The 13,062-nt window shown below is 40.3% G+C and overlaps 2 protein-coding genes across 3 annotated transcripts in view; both read left to right on the top strand.

Annotated features, from left to right (window-relative positions):
• MTCL3 (MTCL family member 3) overlaps positions 1 to 10,138 on the top strand; it is a 43,477-nt gene extending 33,339 nt beyond the window's left edge. Inside the window, exons 4-6 of one of the 2 annotated variants that reach the window (XM_004044661.5) lie at positions 432 to 503; positions 6,934 to 8,109; positions 10,007 to 10,138. In XM_004044661.5, coding sequence (XP_004044709.1) covers positions 432 to 503; positions 6,934 to 8,109; positions 10,007 to 10,117 — 1,359 coding nt within the window. In that variant the 3' untranslated portion in view covers positions 10,118 to 10,138. The remainder of the gene's footprint in view (positions 1 to 431; positions 504 to 6,933; positions 8,110 to 10,006) is intronic. The other variant, XM_055391273.2, reaches the window with a different exon arrangement.
• KIAA0408 (KIAA0408 ortholog) overlaps positions 10,132 to 13,062 on the top strand; it is a 35,245-nt gene continuing 32,314 nt past the window's right edge. The window contains exon 1 of the mRNA XM_019030022.4: positions 10,132 to 10,318. The gene's annotated coding sequence lies outside the window, so the exon portion shown is untranslated. The remainder of the gene's footprint in view (positions 10,319 to 13,062) is intronic.

Genomic DNA, 13,062 nt, shown 5'->3' with positions numbered 1-13,062 from the left:
ACATAAATTCATTGAAAGTGTGTGTTCATAAGCTTATAGCAACCTAACTCCCAACATTGGAAATAATAACTTACTTTTTTTCCTTCCGTGATGTGGAATGCTAACAAGCATTTGTTTACATTTGAACTATATATCATATTGAGTCAACAATCAATTTTGTCTGTTGTTTTTCTGCATTTTCACAGTAGGTTTCCTGTATTTCTCAAATTAAATAATTGCCAGCTACATTCTACTGTGATGTGTATCCTAGTCCAAAGTAAAAATATATCTAAATCTATCTGGTTTAGGATTTTTTTTCCTCCTTTTATGATTATTGAACTAACTCTTTTTATTTGTCTTGGTTTTGTCATTTGAGACTAGAATACTTAAAAACATAAAATTGAATTAAAATTATAGTTTATCCAACTAAATATATTCGTGCTTTGTTTCAGTTATCCTTAAAAAGAAGAGGAAGCAAAGATTTGCCAAAATCTGAAAAAAAGGCTCAACAGACTCCCACAGAGGTATGTGGAAATAAAATTTCAACTAGTACATCAAGTACCTCTAAGTGTATATAATCACAGGCTACATTTATAAATAGATATAATGGCCAGATAAACTTATGCAAAACCAAGTCAAATTTGCATATCAATTATGTAGCTGTAGATACAGGTAGTATAAATCAGAATATTTACTTATAAAGCCAGCCATAACATCCCTATTATAATTGCTTTACATTGTAAGCACACAGAAAAATGTCATTCGTATTTTATACGCTGCTATATTTGAGAACTATACTCATGATGCTAATCTTGTCCTTTTATAATTAATAAGGTCAATAGAAAGGCTGTTCCTATAGTGTCAGGAGAAAGTAAAGAAAGGAATGTTGCAGAGGGAAGTCAGAAAGGAGAGAAAGGCTCATTATATCTTTAGAGAGCCCTGGAATGAAGTAATTCTCCATACCAGTGATTGGAGAAGCAAAAGAAAGGAGACAAAAGAATAAAAATGAAAGTTGAAAGATGTACTCAACATGGGCTTGTTAAAAACCTTAGAAACACAGCCACAGTAAAGACTAGCTTTGCTTTCAAGGTAAAAAGAGGTGCCAATGGTTGTAATGAAGAAGATTTTAAAATGGAAGAGGAAACATTTGGGATAAAAATGACACTATTGTTATGGAAGGGGATCCCAATCCAGACCCCAAGAGAGGGTTCTCGGATCTCGTGCAAGAAAAAATTCAGGGCGAGCCCATAGAGTAAAGTGAAAGCAAGTTTATTAGGAAAGTAAAGGAATAAAAGAATGGCTACTCCATAAGCAGAGCAGCCCTGAGGGCTGCTGGTTACCCATTTTATGGTTATTTCTTGATATGCTAAACAAGGGGTGGATTATTCATGCCTCCCCTTTTTAGACCATATAGGGTAACTTCCTGATGTTGTCATGGCATTTGTAAACTGTCATGGCATTGGTGGGATTGTAGCAGTGAAGACGACCAGAGGTCACTCCCGGTTTTGGTGAGTTTTAGCTGGCTTTTTTACTGGAATGCGTTTCATCAGCAAGGTCTTTATGACCTGTATCTTGTGCTGACCTCTTATCTCATCCTGTGACTCAGAATCCTTAACCATCTGGGAATGCAGCCCAATAGGTTTCAGACTCATTTTACCCAGCTCCTATTCAAGATGTAGTTGTTCTGGGTCACACGCCTCTGACATTATGACTCTCCAAAAGCACTTGGCTAGATATTAACCTTTAAACTATGTCAGTTGGAATCTATGGTACTGTAGTATACTTTTGTGATTACAAGGTTTTTTTCACATTAGATAGATAATTTAACTAAAGTGATTTTAAATATTCAAAATTTGAAAAAGTTGATCTCAGACATTTTTTAAAGCATAACATATTAACTATATATTATTTTCCTTTTTCCTCTCTGTACCTGCTCTGTTCCTGCTCTGTTTTCTCCTGGTACTTGCACCAGAACATGTATGGACCTCAGCATTTTTAGAATCCCAGAAAGTCTCACAGCCAAGACCATGATATCATTTTTTTGTACCTTTCTCTCTGTTCCCTTAGTAAGTCCAGATATACTCTGTCACTACAGCTTTTCCACTCTGTCTTTGCTGTCACTTTATCCAACTCACTCTAAATATTTTGTTGTGAATCATTTCACGAGTTGCCATGAATCTTCTTTCCTACCTTGTTTATGGAGTAGATGCTGTATCTACATTTGTCCTATTCTTACACTTCCTGTGTTAAAAGTTTATTTATTCTTTTCAACCATAGCCTCTGATGCAGGAATTCTTAACTGTTTAGTCTTGGCTTTATGGACCTCCACTCACTATGCATGTGGGCAACTTTCTGCAAAAACATCCACAACTTTAATCAGTTTCTCAGTGAGGTCAGGGACCTTACAAAAGTCAAGATGCTATGCAATCTACCAGCTTTTATTTCATGGGCAAAAACTTCCTTTTTTATAAGTATACTGTAGCATTTGAAGTTTCTGCTATCATTTCCAACACATTTATTTTCAGAGGTTATGACCTGTCACTTTTAAAAAACCCACCTCAGGAGACTGATCAGGCTATCTCTGATGGGATATCTCAATTATAAAATGGTCCATTTTTACAAAATTATAACATGATTCCAATGCTCAGTCAAGGTTGCAAACCATCGATCCACATATTTGTATTACTAAAAATATACCATTCTATTGTAATTCTTGTTTATGCATTCATCTCTCCTACTTAGCCAGGGCATTTTTGTAGACAGGAGCCATCTTATTCAGCTTTGAATCATCTGTGTCTAGTGATTGGCACTCTGCACATGTTCAGTACATGCTTTTAAATACTCCTGTGTCCCTTTTTCTATGTGAAATCACACAAAATTGCCAACATGCTATTGAATTTGATCTACAGAAGTGGCAATTTCATATGGTCCAACTGTCTATTATTCATTTAGCTTTGTATTTCATTTTGTTAATTTGCTTCAGCTTCTTTGATCTCTTCCTCACATGTTCCTCCAGCAGCACAGTGACTTTATTTACAGAGAAATGATACTGCACAGCAATTAAGAACTGTAGCTCTAGGGCCAGGCTGCCTAGGTTGAAATCTCTGGCATATACCGGCTGTATGAACTTGGGCCCATTACTTATTCTTTTTAGTGCCTCTATTTCTTCATATATAAAATGGGAATCATAATAGAGAGTTGTTGTACAGACTAAATGAATTAATATATGTAATCGATTAGAATGAAATTTAGTTTCTAGTAGTGACTCTTAAAGTGAAAGCCAGGCATAGCTCATTTCTTACTGGCCTTCATCATCATCATATCTTTATGTTCCCCTCTTCACATGTAATTTGCATCTTCAATTGAGTGAGTCTTTAACATACACAAAAATAAGAAATAACTTGCTTCACACCTCAGAGCATTTTAATTTTTCTTGCCTACCCTTCACTGTGGAAAGTAGGAGAAAGTATTTATTGCTCAATTACTGTGGACCAGGCACTTTGCATACAATCTCCTTTTTTATCAATAATTATGTATGATATTTCTATGCCAAGTTTCCAATGCAGCCTACAATAGTTGGGTTACAAGATCAGGATGCAAGGCATATTGGCATACAGGGTGATAAACTCTTGGCATTGCAGAAACTAGCACATTTTGTATCTTGAAAATATTTATTTTTAAATAAATAAAATAATTACCATGACCATTAGACCTTGATGCAGCTCTTTCCCTCATAATGACTCTATTATATTCAGTCTATGTCCAAGTGTTAAAATAATTGTTGTTTTCATTCCTTTGGGCAGGAGCGCTTACATACACACAAATCAGATATTCTCTTTTTTATTTGCTTAATATAACCCAGTGAAGTGTTATTCTGCTTCAGTGTGTGCCTTGTATCACGCCCACTGCTGTTTTGGTTAGATTCAATTTGCAGTATATGCCAACTATACTAGCAAATAAAGGCCTTGCCTTGCAATCAAGGACTTCCACCACATATGCAACCCTACCTGGCTTCCCAGTCTCATCTACTCTTGCATGTCAAATAAAACCTAGCCTATGTAAAAGCATATTTGACATTTATTTGTGCTGATAAAATGCGTTCCAGTAAAAAAGCCAGCTAAAACTCACCAAAACCAAGATGGCAACGAGAGTGACCTCTGGTCGTCTTCACTGCTACAATCCCACCAGTGCCATGACAGCTTACAAATGCCATGACAACATCAGGAAGTTACTCTATATGGTCTAAAAAGGGGAGGCATGAATAATCCACCCCTTGTTTAGCATATCATTTTTGGTCATGTTTCTGTTCAAACATTGTTTCTAATTATTGGCCTACATGACCTTAGATTTCCCCTCCCAAACCTTTGACTATTTCTTACCTGTCTCCCCCTTTCTCTTTTTTTTTTTAGATGGAGTCTCGCTCTGTCACCCAGGCTGGAGTGCAGTGGCGCAATCTCGGCTTACTGCAACCTCTGCCTCCGGGGTTCAAGCAATTCTCCTCCCTCAGCCTCCCGAGCAGCTGGGACTACAGGCGCATGCCACCATGCCCAGCTAATTTTTGTATTTTTAATAGAGATGGGGTTTCACCCTATTAGCCAGTCTGGTTTCGAGCTCCTGACCTTGTGATCCACCCACCTCAGCCTCCCAAAGTGCTAGGATTACAGGCATGAGTGACTGCGCCTGGCCATCTGTCTCCCTTTCTTTTCTTCTCCTCATTGGTTGTGTCTGTGACCATTATGATAGGTTCAACCATCACCTCTACACATCTCATCCACACGTCCTCACTTCTAGACCTGAGCTCTAAGTGCCAAGCTGTAATCTTAGTAATCTAATCATGAGCCTGAGATTCTACATGACTGTTGATGGATGTTTCCACCCTGTATCCCTCCACTGGAACACCTCACAGACAGCATTCTTAAAACCTTAAACCCACATTCTTCACCCAAAACCATTTCCATTTCTCCTTTTGTACTTTTCAATTTAGTTAATGACTGGGCTTTGAGGTTGTCATGAGAATGTCATGAAAATGTTTGAGAAGAACTTCTGTAAGTTTCATTCCACTATCTTTTCAGCAGGCAGAACCAACTTTATCCATTTTAGATTGATGGAAGTACCTCCTATTTTAAAAGCGATCTAAATGGAATGCTCCTCTTTATTCATTCTCTATCCTTGCTATTGGCCATACAATCCAATGAGACCCCTCAACTCAAAAATTCAGGGTCATCTTTGATTCCTCTGCTGATGTGATCCAAAATATTGTAACATGTCCTTGGTCTCATCCTCAAAAAAGCTTCCATCAAAGCTTTCCATGACATACCCTCTTCTCCTCTCTGGATGCTGCTAAGGCTCTCTCATCTCTTCTGGTAGTCCTTCTCTTCTTTCTTCTAAACCTCTCCTAGAGGAAAGTGTACAAGGCAACACATCTTACTTCTTTGATTTTACCACATTGCTCTATTTTTTTTTCTTTTATGCTTCTTTTCTAGAGGCAGCATGTGCAGTGGAAGGAATATGAGTTTGGGACTCAGCCAGAATATAGATTGTGCTCTGTCACTTATTAACTTGTGCACTGCAATGTTAATAAATCTCCCCTATCGGTAAAGGGGAGATAGCATCACCTATCTTGAAGGACTGATATAAGTATTTAATACTATATGGAATGTAATGTTCAGGCTCTGCACACCCAGCAGCTCTCAAACCCTTCATATTCTTCATATTCCCATTAGTAGATAGGAAGACAGAAGACCTGTGCCCTGTTCTCCATCTCTTCCATCTCAAAGGCTCTGTGTGGTATTTACTGAGCATCTCTGGCAGAAGCTCATTATTCTCCTCACCTTCTCACCAGTGGTTGCTCCTTCTTTACCAGAATGCATCTCAAACACAGATGACCGAGTACTGCATAAGGAAAGAATTTTTATTTTTGTTTTTTTAATGAAGAAACCAAAGTTCACAGAAGTTATATGATTGGCTCAAAGTACACACTTAAAAGAGAATTTTGAGAAATTGTCCTTGGGAGAAATGACCTTAGACATAGTAACATGCTTCAGTAATATCCCTCAGAGAAAGATTTCCATTCCTCCTTTTGTACTTTTCAATTTAGTTAATGATTGGGCTCTGAGGTTGTCGTAAGAATGTGTGAGAAGAACTTCTATAGTTCCACTATCCTTTTGCCAGGCTTTATCCATTTCAGACTGATGGGAGTACAACCTATTTTAAATGTGATCTAGACGGAAAACTTAACAGTTTCTCCTTGGATGGACCATTCCAATGTCAAACTTTCCTGACTTACAGGCCTCTAAAACAATTTTCCTTTGAATAAAAAGAGGGGGCAGATTATTTCCTAAGTGACACAGAAATAAAGAGCCTGAGCATTCGTTTCAGACAGAACTGGATTCAAATTTCACCTTTGTCCTTTGCTATTCATTAGCTGTGTAACCTTCGAACAGTTACTGAACATCTTTAAACCAGGAACTGTAATACCTACTCCTAAGTTTACTCTGAATATTAAATTAGGTTCATATTTGTAAAACACTTTTCGGCACTTGGCTCAGTGTAAGTGACAAAAAAGTGGCCGCAAATGCATATGAACCACATGCTCGTTGAACAGATTTTATATTTATTACTGCAATAATGAAACAAAAGAAACACTGCTGAAATGATCACCAAACAGTTGTATGCAGTTACAACATATAATAATCTCTGAATAGTGATGCCACAGTTTTTCTCTTTTCATATTCCTTTTCCTTTTTGCTTCCAGGATGTAACATTGTTCTAATCTTTAATTTGCCAGAGAATTTAAGTGATCTGAAGAAAATACACAGTATCTGCTTCTGTTTCTCTCTGTCATTAAATCTGGATTGCAAGAAAAATTATTTATCCAGGTGTCCTCTTTTGGTTGTTTCCTTGATTTACATAAAAATGATCTCCTATCCTTTTCCCTCTTTTCCCCCAAATGAGGAGGACAATGAAGATCTGAAGTGCCAGCTGCAGTTTGTTAAGGAAGAAGCCGCTTTGATGAGAAAGAAAATGGCCAAGATTGATAAAGAAAAGGACAGATTTGAACACGAGCTCCAGAAGTACAGATCCTTTTATGGGGATCTGGACAGTCCTTTGCCCAAAGGAGAAGCCGGAGGCCCTCCCAGCACTAGGGAGGCCGAGCTCAAGCTACGGCTAAGGCTGGTGGAGGAAGAAGCCAACATCCTGGGCAGGAAAATCGTCGAACTGGAGGTGGAGAACAGAGGCCTGAAGGCGGAACTGGACGACCTTAGGGGCGATGACTTCAACGGCTCGGCCAACCCGCTCATGAGGGAGCAGAGCGAATCCCTGTCGGAGCTGCGGCAGCACCTGCAGCTGGTGGAAGACGAGACGGAGCTGCTGCGGAGGAACGTGGCCGACCTGGAGGAGCAGAACAAGCGCATCACGGCGGAGCTCAACAAGTACAAGTACAAGTCCGGCGGCCACGACAGCGCGCGGCACCACGACAACGCCAAGACCGAGGCCCTGCAGGAGGAGCTGAAGGCGGCGCGCCTGCAGATCAACGAGCTCAGCGGCAAGGTCATGCAGCTGCAGTACGAGAACCGCGTGCTTATGTCCAACATGCAGCGCTACGACCTGGCCTCGCACCTGGGCATCCGCGGCAGCCCCCGCGACAGCGACGCCGAGAGCGACGCGGGCAAGAAGGAGAGCGACGACGACTCGCGGCCGCCGCACCGCAAGCGCGAAGGGCCCATCGGCGGCGAGAGCGACTCGGAGGAGGTGCGCAACATCCGCTGCCTCACGCCCACTCGCTCCTTCTACCCGGCTCCTGGGCCCTGGCCCAAGAGCTTCTCCGATCGGCAGCAGATGAAGGACATCCGCTCGGAGGCCGAGCGCCTGGGCAAGACCATCGACCGGCTCATCGCCGACACGAGCACCATCATCACCGAGGCGCGCATCTACGTGGCCAACGGGGACCTGTTCGGACTCATGGACGAGGAGGACGACGGCAGCCGCATCCGCGAGCACGAGCTGCTCTACCGCATCAACGCTCAGATGAAGGCCTTCCGCAAGGAGCTGCAGACCTTCATCGACCGCCTCGAGGTGCCCAAGTCTGCCGACGACCGCGGCGCCGAGGAGCCCATTTCCGTGAGTCAGGTACAGTTCTGCCTATTGCGAGCCACGGCGGTGGCCAGGCTGGCCCGTGGAGCCGCGTCCCTGGGGGGCGTCTCGGCGCCCGGACTGCCGCGCCCCGCTTGAGGGAAGCCCCCGCTCAGGGCCGTGCTGGGGCCTGAAATCCCCGGCCTCGGCCCACCAGTTCTTACACACTGTCCTTCTGCAGGGCTGAGGTTTTTGTGACTCCATCACATAGTTACCATTTCTTCCTCTGTTTTGTTTAAAAGGAAAACTGAACACCGTTACCCTCAATTGTTGTGGAAAGAGTAACGGATTTTGAGGCACGTTATTATTTTAGAAGGTCAATATTTTTCTCTGTTACTCTGCTAGCAGATTAACTGCAAGATGGTCCTGGATAGGAATATTTAACTGCTGATATGTGGTTTTCGAGCCAAGATCCATATTGAGTTTAGGATTTAAAAAAAATGACTAGACTAGGAGGCCGAGGAGGGTGGATTGCTTGAGCTCAGGAGTTCGAGTCCAGCCTGGTCAGCAAGGCGAGATCCGTCTCTCCAAAACATATGAAAAATTAGCTGGGTGTGGTGGCACGCACCTTGTAATCCAAGCTACTCCGGAGGCTGATGTGGGAGGATCACTTGAACCCAGGCAGGTCGAGGCTGCAGTGAATGGTGATTGCACTGCTGCACTCCAGCCTGGGCAAGAGTGAAACCCTGTCTCAAAAAAAAGAAAGAATAAAACTAAAACAGAATTGATGGCAGGGCACTGTTGCTCATGCCTGTAATCCCAGAGGCCAAAGAGGGCAGGAGGTCAGGAGTTCGAGACCAGCCTGGCCAACATGGCGAAACCCGTGTATACTAAAAATACAAAAATTAGCCTGGTGTGGTGGCACACTCCTGTAATCCCAGCCACTCCGGAGGCTGAAGCAGGAGAATCACTTGAACCCGCGGAGAGGGAGGTTGCAGTGAGCCAAGATTGCACCACTGCCCTCCAGCCTAGGCGACAGAGTGAGACTCTGTCTCAATAAAAAAAATTAATTTAATTAAATAAAACAGAACTGATGGATAACTACTGGTAAATATAGAAACCAGTGGTAAAGAGACATGGTTTTGTGTCTACAACCCCCGGGAAAGGAACAAATGAAAGCCACTTTTTTTACCATAAGTTGAAATAACATGATCATTATTTCCAGAGAAAATCACTCTCAGTTGTATAGTGGAGAATCTCAGGACTGGGGAAGGAGTCTATACGGTAGCTTGAAGGCAACACTAATTCAGAGAAATAGTAATAACTATTCCAGAACAGGGAAAACCAGCATTTTTCCTCCATCCTGATTTGTAGAGGCACACCGGATGAATTGGACTGAGCTGCTTTGGCCAGGTATGGTGGCCACTTAAAGACCAATGCATTTTGTCAGAGTTAACCACATGAAAGATAATTTATGAAACAAAACAGGCAATGCTGTTTCCTCTGGCAAGCCTGGTGTCCTGTATCCATTGGAGAACCCACGGAAGTACAACAGCATGCATGGCTTTTAAGACACGCAAGACATTTAAAAGCCAGTTTACGTACAGAAGCATGGTTTTAGATTAACTGCCTGTTGGTACAGCTAGAAACATTGCAGCCCTATCGCTTATTTATCTTGCATGTTGCTCTGCTTTGCTATGAAAAATATCATTTTATGATAAAACGTGTTGAATTTTGATATGTATTCAGTTATAGTCTTAGGGAAAATAATAGAAATTAGAGTGAGAGAAAGTGCTACGTATATTAGGCTTTCAGATTTTATAGATATAGGCTTAAGGGAGGGTGGAGGTTCTTTTTTAAGTTGAATGAATACTTAAATTTGTTGATGTGAACTTAAGTTTTAAAAATTATTATTAATTAACTCTTCTCTTTGTCTTTGCATTTACCTTCCCAGATGTTCCAGCCTATCATTTTACTTATTCTCATTCTTGTATTATTTTCATCACTTTCTTACACAACAATATTTAAACTTGTCTTCCTTTTTACACTGTTTTTTGTACTGTAAATCTTTCATCATTTACCATTCATTGTAGTATTTTCAGTTTGTTTATTTTGTTCACCCTTCAAGACAAGAAGTAAAAGAAGTATAATTTCTGTAGTAACCAATGCTATAAAAACACTGAAGACTGCTTATTTCTTTAAAAAGATACAACTCATCTTACCAAGACCAAATTCAATAAGAAGCCCAGACACTAAAATATTTCAGGTAAGAAAGTGTGACATTTTTCTATATGAATTGTTTTAATTTTTATTTCTTTTTTTCATCCTGTTTGTCTCCTCTTGATAAATAATTGGCATATTGAATATAAAAATGGACTACATGTCTCATAATTATTTCTCAGTAGTTCACTATTATTATTCAAAAGCTGGATGGACATTCACAATTTGGTCACATTTCCAAAAAGTATATACATTTGTAAAGTACCTTTGCCAGGTTGCATCAAACTAACAAGATAATTTTGACATCCAATAAATATCTGAAAAAAATATGGGAAATAAATGAAATGTGACCCTCATGAAAACTAAGTAATGTGTTGTAATGCCAATGTGTTTTGTCTACAGAGATATGCTTGGAAGCATGAGATTGAATTAGGTCTTAGTTCATTTAGGAAATAATTATCCCCATCCTACTCTATTTGACCAGATTCCCACCAAACCTGCCACTCCTGCTTTTACTTATTATACTTGAAGTCGTGTATTGCTAATCGAACTTATTGCTTGGAGTCCTATCCTTTATAATAGATTGCCTCCAGAGTAGGAAATACTCTATAAATATGATATGTGAATTGTTTTGAATAGGGAAAAATACAGTCATTCTCTAGAATTTCATTAAAGTATGGTCATTTTCTAGAATTTCATTAGATCACAATCCAAGACTGCATAGTTCAGGCAGGAGGTGCTCTCGAGATATAAATTAACTTCAATAAACCTGAGCATCCCCCTTTCTCCTCAAACCTAAAGTGGCCTGGATAGACTCCATCTACCCAAAGGACCCATTCTGTCCATCTCATTGATAGTTTATCCAGTGCCACCCAAGAGTCAGTAATCTCCGCACTTGTTGAAGTCACATACTTGTAAATATTCACAGGTTGGTTGACGGATATGAAAATCTGTGGAAAGTGAAGTATCTTGCATGTCTGCAAAAAGGATATGTGGAAAAACTTTGTTATAAAAGTTGCTATTGGTAATGGTCCTGGAATCCCAGGAATTTAACTGTCAAGGGACTATGATTTATTTATAGTCTCATCCTCCCACACATGCATTTGAGTATTAATTAAACAAACAAACAAACCTTCACAATACTCTAAAACTTTAGTTTAGAATAACTGCTCTTACTCTCTGTAGGGTTTGTTTGGTTTTGGTTTTTGGTTCTGTTTGTTTTTTGATAGGGGGAGGAGAGACTTGGAGTGAGGAGTGGTTACCCAACAGTTGGAATCTGTCAGTATGCACTTCTGGCTTTTCATTTTAGAGATTCTGAGAGCTAGGTAAAGCTTCATTACAAAAATGAATGAAATGAGATAAATGCCATGTTTAATCAATTATATATAATTCAGGTGTTTGCTTTTTAAAATTTTTCATCTCAGAGATAATAAACACTTTAAAACCTAAAGTTTGTCTGTTAGATCCGTGATAAGTTTCCAGGCCACCATTTCAGGAACTGAAAGTAAATGTTTGAGGGCAGAAATGTAGCTGAAATATTTATCATCTTTGGAGCCAGTTATACCTGTTAAAAGGTTCTCAGCCACCTACAGAGCATTTGGAAGTGTGTGGAGTGTTGCAGGTTATTACAATGACTGGGAAGTTCGCTGGCATTTAGGAGGAAGGGATCAGAACTTCAAGGTCCCCGAAATCCCACATCACAAATAATTGGCTTGTCCAAATTGCTGATGTCTTTGTGGAGAAACGTGATATGGTATGCACTTATTCACTTCAGAAGCATCATGCGTATTCACCACCCTGTGTGACTTTAAGAAACTGGCTTTACATTTTAGCTTTCTTTATCATGAGAGGAATCAAAAATGAAATAACTAGATCAGTAGTTATCAACACTAGCTGCACATCAGAATTTCTGGGATGTTTTTATTTGGGGACCTACTCCATACTAATTGAAATAAAATGTACGGACCTAGGCGTTTGTATTTTTAAAAATGCCCCAGAACCACTACTCTTAGATATTTGAATTATCTAAAATACACATTCTATATAGCCTCAACAAAGCTTACAGTAAACTATGTGATACCAAGATATAGGATCATTAGTTGTCTAGGTTTGAGTAGACTTTAAAGTTTCAGCTGCTCAGTGGATGTCTGAATTCTCTCTAGAGCATTTCCACTTAGTTGTACAGCCTTTGCCAGAAGGGATATCACCTCCAGTGATAAAGCAATTATATTTCTGCACTGGTGGTCGTGCCAGAAAACTTGGCTTGCATTAATACAAGTTTTCAAAAACACAAAATCAAAGGTAAATAGGAGTAATACCTAACAGAAAAGAGAACCAAGATGAATAGTGTGTGGGCACAGGGTCACACACCCACTGAGAGAAACAGGCACGTGTGCACACTGAATTCAAGACTCAAGATGATCCCACAGTGATCTAACATGTTATTACAACAAAATCCCTAGGCATTCTTAGATGGGCTGACAGCCTAAATATATCCAAAGATGGTGCAAACACCTCAGTGATAACTTATGACCTGAATAGGAAAGGAGAGATGTCTGGGCTAACCAAAACACCAGCCTCAACTATAGATCTCATTTTAGGAACTATAGTCATGTTCCCTATGTTGCCTTTCTGGCAACAGGGGTATTAATCTTACCTATGAACTCCTAAAGCAGTGATAAGGTTTGACTCTGTGTCCCACTCAAATCTCATCTTGAATTGTAATCCTCACAGGTTGAGGGAGGGACCTGTAATCCCCACATGTAGAGGGAGGCAGGTGATTGGATCATG

This window comes from Gorilla gorilla, chromosome 5 (genome assembly GCF_029281585.2).
Source record: "Gorilla gorilla gorilla isolate KB3781 chromosome 5, NHGRI_mGorGor1-v2.1_pri, whole genome shotgun sequence".
In the NCBI taxonomy this organism is placed as follows: Eukaryota; Metazoa; Chordata; class Mammalia; order Primates; family Hominidae; genus Gorilla; species Gorilla gorilla.
This window is presented reverse-complemented; position numbering and strand designations above follow the sequence as displayed.